Source organism: Jaculus jaculus, chromosome 7 (assembly GCF_020740685.1).
Source record: "Jaculus jaculus isolate mJacJac1 chromosome 7, mJacJac1.mat.Y.cur, whole genome shotgun sequence".
NCBI lineage: Eukaryota > Metazoa > Chordata > Mammalia > Rodentia > Dipodidae > Jaculus > Jaculus jaculus.
Window position 1 is genome coordinate 104,230,473 of NC_059108.1, and position 17,448 is coordinate 104,247,920.

The 17,448-nt window shown below is 39.8% G+C and overlaps 1 protein-coding gene across 1 annotated transcript in view; it reads right to left on the minus strand.

Moving 5' to 3' along the window:
* The window catches only part of Nemf (nuclear export mediator factor), an 87,063-nt gene that overhangs the window by 39,549 nt on the left and 30,066 nt on the right, over positions 1-17,448 (minus strand). The window contains exons 16-19 of the mRNA XM_045155065.1: positions 8,554-8,642; positions 6,454-6,557; positions 5,121-5,183; positions 2,055-2,167 (exon numbers count right to left, since the gene is read on the minus strand). Of these exons, the coding sequence (XP_045011000.1) occupies positions 2,055-2,167; positions 5,121-5,183; positions 6,454-6,557; positions 8,554-8,642 (369 nt within the window). The remainder of the gene's footprint in view (positions 1-2,054; positions 2,168-5,120; positions 5,184-6,453; positions 6,558-8,553; positions 8,643-17,448) is intronic.

The following is a 17,448-nucleotide window of genomic DNA, read 5'->3' on the forward strand; positions in this document are numbered from 1 at the left end:
ATTTCCCAGTACCCACATAAAGCCAGATGCACAAAGTGGCACATGTGTCTGGAGTTCATTTACAGTGGCTAGAGGGCCTGGTATGCCCACTCTCTGCTTGAAAATAAATTTTAAAAATATATATTTTTGCCATGTGTCTCCTTTTATTTATTTATGAGAGAGAAAGGCATAGAATGGGTGTGCCAGGGCCTCTCGCGATTGCAAAGGAACTCCAGATGCATGCACCACGTTGTGCATCTCGCTTTAGGTGGGCACTGGGGCTTTGCAGACCGGGGTTTTTTTAACCACTGGGCCATCTCTCTAGCCCTTGTGTGTGCTTTTCTGATGGGCCTTCCCATCACTCCAAGCAGGTGTTCAGGCTCAGGGCCCAGGCATTAGCACCCATGGATGCACAGGCCAGTTGAAGAGACATGTAGAAACAGGCTCCACGTAAATTTTTTCTCAGAGTTGTCTTTTTTTTTTTCTGGTGTTTTTATTTATTTATATTTTTATTAACAACTTCCATGATTATAAACAATATCCCATGGTAATGCCCTCCCTCCCAAAATATTTTAAAAGGAAAATAAGACCTTCGCATTCTATTCTATTGTATACTTTAAGTTTTCTTCTTCAGGACTGGCTTAGCTATTAAAGGTGCTGGCTTGTAATGCCTAATAGCCCAGGTCAGTTCTTCTATACCCATGTAAGGCCAGATGCACAAAGCAGTACATGTATCTCAAGTTTGCTTGCAGTGGCACAAGACCCTGCATTGCCATATACCCATATTCTCTCTCTCTCTCTTTCAAATAAACAAATTTTAAAAATAGGGTTGGAGAGATGGCTTAGCAAGACACCTGCCTGCAAAGCCTAAGTACACAGGATCCCCAGTACCCACATAAGCCAGATAGATGCCCAAGGTGGCACATGCATCTGGAGTTCATATGCAGTGGTTAGAGACCCTGGCACATCCATTCTCTTCCTCTCTCTCTGATAATAAATATTAAAAAATAAAATAAGGGGGGTTGGAGAGATGGCTTAGCAGTTAAGGCATTTGCCTGCAAAGCCAAAGGACCCAGGTTCAATTCCCCAGGACCCACATTAGCCAGATGCACAAGGGGGCACATGCTTCTGGAGTTCATTTGCAGTGGCTGGAGGCCCCGGCACTCCCATTCTCTCTCTCTTTCTCCCCTCTTTCTCTGTCAAATAAATACATAAAAACAAAGTATTTAAAAAGTAAAATAAGGGGGCTGGAGACATGGCTTAGCTATTAAGGCGCTTGTCTGCAAAGCCTAAGGACCCAGGTTCAACTCCCCAGTACCCATGTAAGCTAGACATGGAAGGTGGCATGTGCATCTGGAGTTCATTTGGAGGAGCTAGAGGCCCTAGTGGATCCTTTTCTAAATAAATAAATTAATTAATTATTTCATTTGTTTGGGTTTTTGAGTTAGTGTCTCACTCTAGTCCAGGCTGACCTAGAATTCATCATGTACTCTCAGAGTGGCCTCCAATGCACAGCAATCCTCCAATCTCTGCCTCCCAAGTGCTGGGATTAAAGGTATGCACAACTATGCCTGCCTTTAAAATTTTTCTTTTTTTGTTTGTTTTTTCAAGGTAGGGTCTTGCTCTAGCCCAGGATGATCTGTTATTCACTATGTTGTCTTGTAGTCTCAGCTTGGCCTTGAACTCATGATGATCTTCCTACCTCTGCCTCCTGAGTAATGGGATTAAAGGCGTGCATCACCACACCTAGCTAAATTTTTCTTCTTCATAGCACTTGTTACTTGGATTCTTTTATTTGTTGTTTTTTGTTTTTTCGAGGTAGGGTCTCACTCTAGTCCAGGCTGACCTGGAATTCACTATGTAGTCTCAAGGTGGCCTCAAACTCATGGCACTCCTCCTACCTCTGCCTCCCAAGTGCTGGGATTAAAGGCATATGCCACCATGCCTGGCTCTGGATTCTTAAATATAACTCTACCAAGACAGGAACTATGTCTGTGTTATTTACTCATATCTTAAAAGTTTGGCATGAGTGAGGTAGCTCTTCATAAAGTAAAAGGGATCACAGCCCTTATTACCTGATGATGGTACACCCACCAAGCACTAGTGATAACTCGTGCATCCCAAGCAGCACTGTAACAAAGTGCCATCGTGCCGGCCTCAGTCAATGTCCGTGGAGGGATGGGTTCTCCTGTAATAACAATGCTACATTTCAATACTGAAGTGCAGACTTTCTATTAGAGCAACATGTGAAAATTATATGCAGCATAATTTCAATCATCTTGTATCTTGAATACTACTTCTACATTTTATTTCAATACTTTAAAAGTCAGCTGGGTATGGTGGCACATGTGTATAGTCCCAGCACTCTTGGGAGGCAGAGGTAGAAGAAATGCCATGAGTTCAAGGCCAGCCTTAGACTACAGAGTGAATTCCAGGCTAGTCTGGGCTACAGCAAGACCCTACCTCACAAAAAAAGTCAAAGTAAGGAAGATGATTCAGGGGTTAAATGTACTTGTTTGCAAAGCCTACCAGCCTGATGTCCAATTCCTAAACCATCCACTCATGTAAGCTAGATGCAAAATCTGACATGTGTCTACTGTTCATTAGCAGCAGCAATAATCCCTGGGCCTAAGCACACACACAATCACACGTGTGGGCTTGCTTTAGGAGCATCTCAAGTTTTGTTTTTTTTTTTTTTCCCCTTGGTATTTCGAATAGGGTCTTATTCTAGCCCAGGCTAATCTGGAATTCTCTATGTAGTCTTGGTAGCCTCAAATTCACCTCCTATCTTTGCCTCCTGAGTGCCAGGACTAAAGGCATGTACCACCACACCTGGCTCTTATATTCTTTTCACTTAATTTCCCATTATGTAGCTCAGGAAAACCCTGACATCTCAATTCTCCTACCTCATCTTTTTTGTGTATGTGTGTTAACTTTTATTTATTTATTTGATAGCAGAGAGGGGAAAGAGAAGAGAGAAAGGGAAAAAGTATGGGTTTGTCAGGGCCTCTTGCGCTGCAATTGAACTCCAGACACAGGAGTCACTTTGTGTATCTAGCTTTATGTGGGTGCTGGAGAACTGAGCCCAAGCCAGTAGACTTTGCAAACAAGGCTTATAACCGCTGAGCCATGTGCCCAGCCCTCTGCCTCAACTTTCTAGTGCTGGGATTGATGTAGTGCTTAATGGCCGTACAATTGTGAATCTTTAATATTTTCTATAATTGGCTTTTAATTTTGTCCTATTATGCTCAGAAAAGTTACTTTGTATTACTTCAACTGTCTTAAATTTAAGACTGATTGTTGTGGGGCTGAAAGGATGGCTTAGCGGTTAAGATGCTTGCCTGCAAAGCCTAAGCACCCAGACTCGATTCCCCAGTTACCATGTACGGCAGATGCACAAGGTGGTGCATGCATCTGAAGTTTATTTGCAGTGGCTGGAGGCCCTAGCATGCCCATTCTCTCTTTTTCTCTTTTTTCGGTTTTTCGAGGCAGGGTCTCACTCTGGCCCAGGCTGACCTGGAATTCACTATGTAGGCTCAGGGTGGTCTTGAACTCACAGCAATCCTCCTACCTCTGCCTTCTGAGTGTAAAGGCGTGCACCATCACACCTGGCTCCCTCTCTTTCTCTCAGTCACTCTTTTTCTTTCAAATAAATAAAAATACATATTAAAAAAAATAAGACTGAGTATGTGTGGTGTGTGTACCTGTGAGTCTATAGAAGAAATGCTTTCAGTTTTTCTCTATTTAGCATAATGTTGGCTTTTTTTAAGGCATATGTATGTGCATGGGTAAGCATGTTTTTATGTGTGTGTGCTGGTGCTGTGGAGTCAAGAAGCTGATAGTGGGCTGGAGAGATGGCTTAGCGGTTAAGCGCTTGCCTGTGAAGCCTAAGGACCCTGGTTCGAGGCTCGGTTCCCCATGTTCCACGTTAGCCAGATGCACAAGGGGGCGCACGAATCTGGAGTTCGTTTGCAGAGGCTGGAAGCCCTGGCGCACCCATTCTCTCTCTCTCCCTTTATCTGTCTTTCTCTCTGTGTCTGCCGCTCTCAAATAAATAAATTTAAAAAAAAAAAAAAAGAAGCTGATAGTGATTATCTTCCTCAATCACTTTCTATCTTATTTTTTGAAACAAGGCCTTTTTACAGTGATCCTCCTAAGGGCTGGGATTAAAGGTGTGTACCACCATACCCAACTTTGAAACAAGATCTTTTGAATAAACCTGGAGCCCATAGATTTGGCTAGACTAGCTAGCCAACAAATCCCAAGGACCTTCCTGTCTTTGCCTCCTCAGTACTGGGTTTACAGATGTGCACCGTCATGCCTGGCTTTTACATGGGTGTTGCAGACCTGAACTCTGGTCTCATGTTCCCAAGACAAGCACTTTACTCACTGAGCTGTCTCCTCAGTCCTGAAAAGTGGATAGTCTGTTCATACTGTTAGGTGCTACATTTTAGCAAAATTGAAGTTTAGTTTATAGTGCTGTTCAAACCTATTTCCTTTTCATCTACTGTCTAGTTACTCTATTCATGAGTAAAAGTTAATTGCTACTGACATCTCTAAATATTACTGTAGCCTTCTTTTCCTCCTTTCAATACTGTCTGGTTTTGCTTTATGTATTATAGGGTATAATTGCTAGATATACATGCTTCTGATTGTTACACCTTCACGAAATACTCGTTACTGCATCCTGCTTCATCACCATTGGTTTTTTTTTTTCTTGCAGTGCTAGGGATTGAATATTAATTTTTGTCATACTTGTTATATTAAGGGGGAGGGGAGAGAATTACAATTGTTTATGGTCTATAATTATGGAAGCTGTCAATAAAGAAGTTTTAAAAAGGCGGGCATGGTAGCTCACGCTTTCAATCCCAGCACTTGGAAGGCAGAGGTAGGAGGATCACTGAAAGTTCAAGGCCACCCTGAGACTATACAGTGAATTCCAGGATAGCCTGGACTAGAGTGAGACCCTACCTCAAAAAACCAAAATAATATATATGTATATTTTTCTCTTTTCTTTCTTTCTTTCTTTTTTTTGCTACCAAACTATGGGTAATGATTTCTAGCAAAGGATGAGATTGATCTATTCCTCCCAATATGTATATTTTAAGGAACTAAATTTCTATATAACGGAAATATATTACCTGTTGGATTCTTAATTACACAGCTGGTAGCTCCATGAAGATCAGCATGCACATATATGTCTCCTTAAGTAAAGATAAGAAATGATAAGTCCTTTGTGTCCCCCACCACTTTGTTGCTTTTATTCTTTCTTTTCTTCTTTTTTTTTTTTTTTCCTTTTTCTTTTTTGAGGTAGGGTCTCATTCTAGCCCAGGCTGGACTCAAACAGTGATCCTGCTACCTCTGGCTCTTGAGTCATGGGATTAAAGGCATAAGCCACCAAGTTTCCCAGTCTTTCTTTCTACAATTGGCTCTTAATTTCATCCTATTATGCTAGTTTCCTTCCTTCCTCCTCTTTCTTTTTAAACAAACAAACAAACATAATTTATTTATTTGACAAAGAGAAAGAGGCAAAGAGAGAGAAAATGAGAATGGGCACATCAGGGCCTCTAGCCTCCACAAGTGAACTCCAGATGCATGCACCACCTTGTGCGTTTGGCTTATGTGGGTCCTGGGGAATTGAACCTGGGTCCTTTGGCTTTGCACGCAAGCGCCTTAACTCCTAAGCCATCCCTCCAGCCCCTTTCTCTCTCTTTCTTTTTCCCCAAACAGGGTATCACTATGTTGCCTAAACTGTTCTCAATGTCCTGAGTTCAAATGATACTTCTGTCAGCCTCCCAAGCTGCTGCAACTCCATGTACATACTACAATGCAGCTATAAATCCTATTTCTAAATGGGAAAATTAAGCCTTTAAAAATTTGAGCTATAGGCTGGAGAGATGGCTTGGTGGTCAAGCACTTGCCTGTGAAGCCTAAGGACCCTGGTTCCAGGCTTGATTCCCCAGGACCCACGTTAGACAGATGTACAAGGGGGTGAGTGCATCTGGAGTTCCTTTGCAGTGGCTGGAAATCTTGACATGCCCATTCTCTCTGCCTCTTATTCTGTCACTCTCAAATAAATAAATAAAAATAAAAAAATTTTGAGCTACAATGACTTTATAAACACAGTAGAAGATCAAAAGTCGCTTACAAGGCTGGGCATGGTGCATACAACCTTAATCCTAGTACTTGGGAGGCCAAGGTAGGATTGCCATGAGTTTTAGGCCACCCTGAGACTACATAGTGAATTCCAGGTCAGTCTGGGCTAGAGCAAGATTCTACCTTGAAAAGCAAGAAAACAAACAAAAAATCCAATACCAAAGATTATCTCAGCAATACTAGAAATATTTATTTAAACTGAGAATTAAATGACAAAATACTTCAACAAAACATAAAGCATCAAATATTTCTACTAATTAATTCTGTCAAACCACAGTATAAAGACAGAAAATGTTTTAGAATTGTAATCGTACTTACCTGGTGTCAAGTATCTTTTCACAATTATCTCATTCTGTTGCTGATCTCGCCCACCTATAATTAGATAGTTTTCTGAGCTAATGAACCACAGAAATTTCTCAAACCTGTCAAATTGTAAGAAAGCAAGATTAACTTTTTTTGTTTTTGTTTTTTTGAGGTAGTGTCTCACTCTAGCCCAGGCTGACCTGGAACTCACTATATACTTTCAGGGTGGCCTTGAACTCATGGCGATCCTCCTACCTCTGCCTCCTGAGTGCTGAGATTAAAGGCGTGGCCACCATAGCTGGCTAACATTTTTTTCTTTATAACTGCCTGAATTCATACCATTAAATATTTTTGTTTGCATATGTGTGCTTGCACATGTGCCCACACACCTATGGGCACAACAGGGCCTCTCACCACTGCAACGAATTCCAGACATTTGCATCACTATTTGCAATCTTATGTGGGTCAATTGGGAATTGAACCTAACCCTACAGGCTTTGTGCAGTGGTAATATAATGGGAGTCCCAGCTAATCAAGAGGATGAGGCAGGAGGATAGCTTAAGCCTAGGAATTTGATATCAACCTAAGCAAAATAATGAGATAATATGTCAAAAAAAAAGGGAGGCTGCAGATGTGGCTCCCTTAAGAGTGCACAGGTAGCATGCATGAGGCACTGGGTTTAATTCTCAGCACAGCAAAATAACAAACAGTGCTCTAAGAGAGATCACTGAACTATTATTGAGGGAGATGGTAATGAAATTCCAATGTGTTTGAACATACTTGAAAGAGAAGTTGAAGAAGAGTTAGTTACACAAATAAAATAAAAATAAAGTAAATTAAACAAAATTTTATTTTTATATATTTATTTGAGAGAGAGAAAGACAAAGATGCACAGTAAAAGAAAGAAGGGGGGGGGGCAGATAGATAGACAATGGACACACCAGTGCTCCAGTGCTTCCAGCCACATCAAATGAATTCCAAACAAATGTACCATCTGTGCATCTGGCTTATGTGGGTCCTGTGGAATGGAACCTAGGTCCTTTGACTTTGTATGCAAGCACTGTAACAGCTGAGCCATCCCTTCAGCCCAAATTAAACTATTTTGAACTCCAGGGAAGACATAAAAACTGAACAAAAAGGAAAAGCAATACTATATGGCTCAAATGTGACTACAATATAACTATTCGTAACAATATTAAAGGTAAATATCAATCTTGACAAAATTATGCTAGAGCTGTGTATATGCAACACAGTTTAAATCTAAACTGAAATATTCCTCTTCCATAGTGAGCAGTCAATAATAGACTATTATGCAAAAAAATAAAATAAAATAAGAAGTAGTAATACAAGCATTCACAAAGAGAAATGGAGGAAAATAATTAAAATAGCTAAAAGTAGTTTTTCTGGGATAGCAGGTAATAGGATACAGGTGAAGAACTGTAAGGCTACTGATTTGTAACAAGCACTGTACAACTGCTTGACTTTCTAATTATTATGCATAGCTAATTTCAATAAAGACAGCAAATTTTTAAAAAGGCACAAATAGGGGCTGGGGGAAGGTTTGGAGGGATGGCTTAGCGGTTAAGGTGTTTGCCTGCAAGGTCAAAGGACCCAGGTTCAACTCCCCAGGACCCATGTTAGCCAGATGCACAAGGGGGTACACACATTTGCAGTTCATTTGCAGTGGCTGGAGGCCCTGGTGCACCCATTCTCTCCCTCTCTCCCTCTTTCTCTGTCAAATAAATAAATAAATAAAAATAAAATAGTAATAAATAAATAAATAGGGGCTGGGGATATGGTTCAGAGGTTAGCTGTGCCAGCTGAGGCCTGAGACTGAGACTGCCTAAGTTTGATTTCTTAGCACCCATGTAAACATGTAGGTATGTAATCCCAGTTCAGCAGGAGGCAGAGATTGATGATGCTTGCTGACTGGGAAAAAAAAAAGAGCAAAAATGGAAGCTCTTGATAGAGTGAGAGACTCTTCTCAAGGCAACAACAGGCAGAGGAGCAAAAAGAATGACATCTAAAGTATTCCTTTGGCCATTGTATATGCATACACAGGATGCACACGTGCACACGCACGCACACACACACACACACAAGCTTAATACTTGCCAATACACTTTTCTTGCTTTTTGAATAGAGGTAACGGTTTGTACTTCTTTTAAGGTTTGCTTTGTTTTCTTTTCTGCTGACTTGAATGCCTATTTATAAAAAAAAAAAAAAAAGTTTTATAATGCACTTAATTAATACCAAAGTAAGCAATAGGACAAGTTGTCTGACTTGAAGGTGATTTTGAACTCACAAAGATACACCTGCCTCAACCTCCACCATACTGGGATTATAGGTATGCATAATAATACCAAGTTTCAGAAATAGTTTTTACAGGGGTTAGAGAGATGGTTAAATGGTTAAGGCACTTGCAAGCAAAGCCAAAGGACCCATGTCGGGTTTCCTGGTGCCCACATAAAGCCAAATGCACAGGTGGCGTCTGGAGTTCATCTGCAGCGGCTAGAGGCCCTGGTGCATCCCACTCTCTATCTGCCTCTTAATCTCTAAATAAAAAATAAAAATATGTTTTTTAAAAGTTTTTACAGCCGGGTGTCGTGGTGCACACCTTTAATCCCAACATTCAGGAGGCAGAGGTAGGAAGATCACAGTAAATTCAAAGACAGCTGATTCTAGATAGTGAATTCCAGGTCAGCCTGAGCTAGAGTGAGACCCTACCTCAGAAAAACAAACAAACAAACAAACAAACAAACAAACAAACAAACAAACCAACAAAAAGTTTTTACACTGTCACATAACCTATATACATACTATAATGAAAGATAAAAGATTTAGCTGGGAGAGCAAACTAACACACTGGGTAAAGAGGTGCCTGTCAGGAGGGAGACGAAAATGATCTCACGGGGAAAGTGAGGAGAAAGGCAAGAGGGTCTCTGCAAAGGAGCGGCTAGAAAGGCTTCCTAAAACTGGGGGTGACCCCTGAGGGAAGTGAAGGAGGCAGGGGTGCTATGAGGCAGTACAGCGAGAGAGAAAGAGGAAGGAAAGGAAATTTCAACCATTGCTACTACTAATCAGGGAAAACCCTCTTTTTTGGTTTTTAACTTGTTTAGTTACTGGAAGGCTATTGCTTTGTTTTATGTAAGGAGCGATGACTAACAACTACTCAAATGCTGGGCCTCTGGCTCTGTGATGAGGGCATTTAAGATGGCTAATGTGGGCTGGAGAGATGGCTTAGCGGTTAAGCGCTTGCCTGTGAAGCCTAAGGACCCCGGTTCGAGGCTCGGTTCCCCAGGTCCCACATTAGCCAGATGCACAAGGGGCGGTCTGGAGTTCGTTTGCAGAGGCTGGAAGCCCTGGCGCGCCCATTCTCTCTCTCTCCCTCTATCTGTCTTTCTCTCTGTGTCTGTCGCTCTCAAATAAATAAATAAAAATTAAAAAAAAAAAAAAAGATTTAGCTGGGTGTGGTGATGCACCTCTTTAATCTCAGCACTTGGGAGGCAGAGGTAGGAGGATCACTGTGAATTCGAGGCCACCCTGAGACTACATAGTGAATTCCAGGTCAGCAGAAAAAAAAAGAAGAAGAAAGAAATGTAAACAGTACGGTCAAGTCAAGAAGGCAACTCATTTAATAGATATGAAAGTGCTTACTCTGTTCCAGGCAATACTCCAGAAATTAGGCTACAGCAAGAATCAAAACACAAATCAAACTTTGATGCATATTCTAAAGAGAAAAATATTCAAAGTTTTATGTCAATTGAGGGGGTTAAGAATAATAGCAAAGTAAAATGAGATTGAGTGTGGTAATTTTTAGTAAAAACAGTCAACAAAGGTATCTCTGATAGTCTTATTTAAGTAGACATGTGGATGAATGAAGGAAAGGATCAAACCTTGAAAATGTGAGAACATTCCAGGCAGAAAAGAGAAACAAGTGCAAGGACCCTTAGACATCAGTGATGCACCTTGGTCCTAGGAAGAGCTAAGATCCCAGAAGATCCAAAAAGAGAAGGAACGCAGGTGATAAGTGAGGTCAGGAAAAGCAATCATATAAGCCAGCAGTGCTGTACATTGTATTAAGATGGGAGGAAAGTAAGTGGAAGGTTTTTGTTGTTGTTTTCTTTTTTTATATATTAATTAATTTTACACTCAGCGAATATAGTCAATTTGGTACCATTATTAGGCTCATCCATTACCTACCCCCTCTCCTTGTTGAAGTATATGGGGCATGCATTCTGGAGTTAGCCCACAGTTATGGGTAGGATAAATGTCTGCATATCATGACCCAACATGTGGCTCTGACATTCTGTCCACCCCCTCTTCCGCAAAATTTCCCTGAGCCATGTTGGGTTCGTATTTGGTCTGCTTCAGTGATGAGGTGTTGGAGGCCTCTGGATCTCTGATTTGTAGTAGTTTTTTCTCTGTGTTGATCTCCTTATGTTGTTGTCATTTTGAGGTAGGGTCTCACTCTAGCCTAGGCTGACCCAGAACTCTGTAGCTCCACTCTGTAGCCTCGCGCTCACAGTGATCCTCCTACTCTGCCTTCCATGTGCTGGGATTAAAGGTGCGTGCCACCACACCCAGCAACTGTAAGGTTTTGAGTGAGAGAAAATGGAGTTTGCTTGTAACTTAAGAGAATTACTACTATGTTGAGAACAGGATATAGTGAAGAAAAAGAACAATCCAGTAAGAGACTACTGTTAATAGTAACAGACTACTGTTACAGGTCATGTGGCTACAGAGATAAAGAAGGCCTGACCAGTGGAAACAATGGAATGTGGCCAGATTTTGGTTACTTTTTAATTTCTTTGCTATGCATTTGGTATTGTGGCTGTCTCAAGTAGCTCAGAGTGATCTCAAACTTAATATGAGGCTAAGGATGACCGTGAACTCTTTTGTTTTCTTTTTAAAAATATACTTAATTATTTGAGAGCAGGGAGGAGAGAAGAAGAAGCAGATAGAGAGAGAATAGATATGCCAGGGCCTCCAGCCACTGCAAACTAACTCAGTGGCATGTACCACCTTGTGCATCTGGTTTATGTGGATACTGGAGAATGGAACCTGGGTCCTTTAGGCTTCACACACAAGCACCTTAACTGCTAAGCCATCTCTCCAGCCCATGCAAAAACATTCTTTTTAATCAAGTTAAGACTAAAAAGTATCCTAATTTGTTTTGTAGACTATAGCTGAGCACTAAGTCATCAGAAGCCTTAGGCAGTATGGGTAGGTAGGTTATATATCATAAATATTAAAGAAAATGTTGTTGCTTGACTATGTCATACTGCATTTCATTTTGATGGATTTTAAATTCCTGAGAGTTAAAAAGATGACTAAATATTGTTTCTTGTTGCATCTCAACAGCACCAAAATCTAAGCAATTAACACATTTCTCAAGACATTTCTTGTTTTATTTCCTTCAACTTTTCTTTTTTAAATTTTATTTATTTATTTGACAGAGAAAGAGGGAAAGGGAGAGAGAGAATGGGCACATCAGGGCTTCCAACCAATGCAAATGAACTCCAGATGCTTGTGCCCCATGTGCATCTGGCTAATGTGGATCCTGGGGTATTGAACCTGGGTCCTTTAGCTTTGTAGGTAAACACCTTAACCACTAAGCCATCCCACCAGCCCTGCTTTCACTTTTCTACCTGCAACTTCAACATCACATTTCCAGATTATTCTTTCTCAATTCATTTTCGTGCCTTACATAATAGCCATGCGGAACTGTTTTCAGTATAAAAGCTGATCTCTATGAAGCTTTGACATTTTGACAATCCCAAATGTGCTGTCATCTAACCCCTCTAACATTAATAAGTCTCTTACACTGAAACTAAAAGAACGGGTCTCAGAAAGACACTTCTTTGCACATAAGAGCATTTAGTGAAGACTTGGCCTTCAAAATTTATGGCTTTTTTTTATCTTGAACTGTTCATTTTCCTGCATCTACCTCCTAAGTCTGGGAATTACATGTATCCCCATCACACCTGGTTATATTTAAACTGAGAATCAAAACAACTTGCAGCTTGGTTGGAGAAGGCTTAGTGGATAATGAAGACACTTGCCTACAAAGACTAAGGACCCAGGTTTGATTCCCCAGTACCCACATAAACCAGATGTATAAGGTGGCACATGTGTCTGGAGTTTGTTTGCAGTGGCTGGAGGCACTGGTGTGCCCATTCTCTCTATCTGCCTCTTCCTCTCCTTCTCTCTCTCAAATAAATAAATCAATAAAATACTTAAAAAAAAAACAAAAAAACTTGATTGAGGCTACCCTGAGACTTCATAGTGAATTCCAGGTCGGCCTGGGCTAGAGTGAAACCCTGCCTAAAAAAAAAAAACTTGATGATAGCCTGGATATCATTTATGAGAAAGGAGTTTTGGGTTTCTCCAGCATTTGATCCAAGAAAAATGAAGGTGCTATTTCCTGAAATGGGAGAAAAAAGATGAAGGTGATGCAAGCTTAGGGAGAAAAACTAGAAATATACACATTTAATGCAAAATTAGGCTGGATGAACTGCTTGCTTGCTCAAAGCCTGAGCTCACTTTGAATAAACCTATCCTTCTACCACTTCAAATAAAAGGAAAATTTCCGGGCGTGAGGAAGCAACGAAGAACACAGTTAATGAAATAAAAAACTGTAGATAATCTACCCAGTAGAATGGATGAAGGAGAGGACAGAATATCTAAACTAGAAGACCAGGTGGCAGACTGAATACAGTCCAAGAAAGAGAAAGACAAACTAATAGGAAAGTATGAATGAGAATTTCAAGACATTCGAGACACTATGAAAAGATCAAACATAATAATTCAGTGTATAGTAGGAGAAGAATTTCACTCCAGAGGCAAAGTAGGTATTTTCAACAAAATCAAAGAAGAAAACTTCCCCCAAATTGGGAAAGAGATGCCAATACAGATAAAGGAAACCTTTACAACACCAAATAGACAAAACATGGAAAGAACCTCTCCTTGCCATATTATAACTAAACTAACAAACACTCAAACCAAAGAAAATATACTGAAAGCAGTTAGAGAGAAAAATTGAGACACATACAAAGGCAAGCTCATCAGGATCACAGCAGATTACTCAACACAAACTTTCAAAGCTAGAAGGGCCTGGAATGATGTATTCCAAGTTATGAAGGAGAACAACTGTCAACCAAGGTTACTTTATCCTGCAAAGCTATCCATTCAGATAGATGAAGAAATAAGGACATACAACAACAAAAACAGGCTAAAGGAATATTTGAAGGCAAAACCAGCCCTACAGAAAATACTTGAAAGAACCCTCCATGCTAAAGAGAAAGAAAAGCACACATAGAAGAAACCTGGAAAAAACAAACCATATTCAAATACTAGTTAATACAAGAAAGCAAAGGTAAAACCGGATGATCTACAAAACAAGAAAAATGGCAAAAATAAATAATACACCTTTCAATAATATCGCTTAATATCAATGGCCTCAATGCCCCAACCACAAGACATAGGTTTGCAGACTGGGTTAAACATCAGGATCCTTCAATTTGTTACCTCCAAGAAACTCACCTTTCTACAAAGGATGGACACTATCTTAGGGTAAAAGGTTGGAAAACAGTGTTTTAAGCAAATGGGCCTAGCAAACAAGCAGGGGTTGCTATCCTAATACCTGACAAGGTAGACTTCAGTCCAACATTAGTAAAGAAAGATAAGGAAGGTCACTATATATTTATTAAAGGCACACTCCAACAGGAAGACATTACAATCCTAAACATACATGCACCAAACACAGGGGTTCCCAACTTCATCAAACAAATGCTATTAGAACTAAGGTCACAGACAACACCAAACACAGTTGTAGTGGGTGACTTCAACACCCCACTCTCATCAATTGACAGGTCATCCTGGCAAAACAAATAAACAAACAGAGAGGGAGGTATCTGGATTAAATTGGATCATAGAACAAATGGACCTAACAGATATCTACAGGACATTTTATCCAAATGCTGCAGAATATATTCTTCTCAGTAGCACATGAAACATTCTCTAAAATAGATCATATATTAGGACACAAAACAAATCTTAACAAATACAGAAAAACTGAAATAATTACATGAACTCTATCTGATCACAATGGGATCAAACTACAAATCAATAGCAAGAAAAGCTACAGAGCATACACAAAATCATGGAAACTAAACAATACACTATTAAAGGATGAATGGGTCAATGAAGAAATCAAGAAGGAAATAAAAAACTTCATAGAGTCAAATGATAATGAAAACACAACATACCAAAACCTTTGCGACACAAATGAAGACAGTCCTGTGAGGGAAATTTATAGATTTAATGCCTATATTAAGAAATTAGAAAGGTCACAAGTAAACAACTTAATGCTTCACCTTAAAACCTTGGAAAACCAAAAACAAGGCAAACCAAAAATCAGTAGACAGGAAGAAATAATAAAGATTAGGGCAGAAATTAATGAAATAGAAACCAAAAAAAAAACCAATCCAAAGAATCAATGAAACAAAGAGTTGGTTCTTTGAAAGGATAAACAAGATTGATAAACCCTTAGCAAATCTGACCAAAAAAAGAGAAGAGACACAAATTAATAAAATTAGAGATGCCAAAGGCAGTATCACAACAGATACCAGAGAGATTCAAAAAATTGCCGGGCATGGTGGCACACGCCTTTAATCCCAGCACTTGGGAGGCAGAGGTAGGAGGATCGCCGTGAGTTCGAGGCCACTCTGAGACTACATAGTGAATTCCAGGACAGCCTGAGCCAGAGTGAGACCCTACCTTAAAACACACACCAAAAAAAAAAAAAAATCACAGGGACATACTATAAGAACATATACTTGACTAAGTTTGAAAATCTGAAAGAAATGGATAATTTCCTTGATTTATATGACCTACCTAAGTTAAATCAAGATGAGATTAACCACTTAAAAGACATGTAACAACAAGTATGGAGATCCAAGCAGTTATGAAAAAAAAAAAATCATAAACTGGGCATGGTGGCGCACGCCTTTAATCCCAGCACTTGGGAGGCAGAGGTAGGAGGATCACCATGAGTTTGAGGCCACCTTGAGACTCCATAGTGAATTCCAGGTCAGCTTGAGCTAGAGTGAGACCCTACCTCGAAAAAAAAAAAAAAATCTACCAACTAGCTGGGCATGGTGGCGCATTCCTTTAATCCCAGCACTTGGGAGGCAGAGGCAGGTGGATCGCTATGAGTTCAAGGCCACCCTGAGACTACATAGTGATTTCCAGGTCAGCCTGGACTAGAGTGAAACCTTAGCTCAAAAAAAAAAAAAAAAAAACCAAACAAACTAAAAAAAGTCTAGGCCCAGAGATGGGTTCACTGGTGAATTTTACCAGACCTTCATGGAAAAACTAAAACCAATGCTTCTTAAACTTTTCCATAAAACAGAAAAAGAAGGAATCTTACCAAACTACTTCTATGAAACCAACATCACCCTGATACCAAAACCAGGCAAAGATAGAACAAAAAAAGAAAATTACAGACCAATGTCCCTCATGAACATAGATGCAAAAATTCTCAACAAAATATTGGCAAACAGATACAAGAATATATCAGAAAGATCATTCACCCTGACCAAGTAGGCTTTATTCTAGAGATGCAGGGATGGTTCAACATATGCAAATAGATAAATGTAATACATTATATAAATAGGCTGAAGGACAAAAATCACATGATCATCTCCTTAGATGCAGAAAAAGCATTTGACAAAACCCAACATCCCTTCATGATAAAAGTCCTACAGAAAACCAGCTGCACAAGGTGGCGCATACATCTGGATTTTGTAGTGGCTAGAAGACCTGGCATGTTCATTCTCTCTCCCTCTCATTCTCTGTCAAAAGGTAAAAAAATAAAAATATATATTTAAAAGAAAAAGTCGGGCTGGAAAGATGGCTTAGCAGTTAATTGCTTGCCTGTTAAGCCTAAGGACCCCAGTTCGAGGCTCGATTCCCCAGGACCCACGTTAGCCAGATGCACAAGGTGATGCATGCATCTGGAGTTCGTTTGCAGTGGCTAGAGGCCCTGGCACACCCATTCTCTTTCTCTCCCTCCCTCCCTCTTCCGCTCTGTTGCTCTCAAATAAATAAATAAAATAAACAACAACAAAAAAAAGTCCTACAGGGACTGGGAATAGAAGAAAAATATCTCAACATAATAAAGGCTATTTGTGACAAGCCTACAGCCAACATAATACTAAATGGAGATAAACTTGAGCTTTTCCACTAAATCAGGAACAAGACAAGGGTGTCCACTGTCCCCACTTTTATTTAATATAGTACTGGAAGTCTTAGCTATAGCAATAAAGCAAGAGGCACTCATAAAAGGGATACAAATTGGAAAGGAAGAGATCAAGTTATCATTATTTGCAGATGACATGATTCTGTGCAATAAGAACCTTAAAGACTCTACTTAGCAAACTGTTAGAGCTGATGATAAACACCTACAGCCATGTAGCAGGATACAAAATAAATACACAGAAATCAGTAACCTTCATATATGCTAACAACAAACACAGAGAGGATGAAATCAGAGAATCACTCCCATTCACAATAGCATCCAAAAAAATAGAGTACCTTGGAATAAACCTAACCAAGGAAGTAAAGGCTCTCTACGATGAAAACTTTAGAACACTCAAGCGAAAAATTGCAGAAGACATTAGGAAATGGAAAAACATCCCTTGTTCTTGGGTTGGAAGAATCAATACTGTGAAAATGGCAATCCTACCAAAAACAATCTACACATTTAATGCAATTCCCATCAAAATTCCAATGGCTTTCTTCACAGAAATAGAAAAAAATAATGCCAAAATTCATTTGGAAGCATAAAAAAACCTTGAATATCTAAAACAATACTGAACAAAAATAAGGCTGGTGGTATCACCATACCTGATTCTAACCTATATTACAGAGCCATAGAACCAAAACAGCATGGTACTGGCACAAAAGCAGATATATGGAATAGAATAGAGGACCCAGATATAAGTC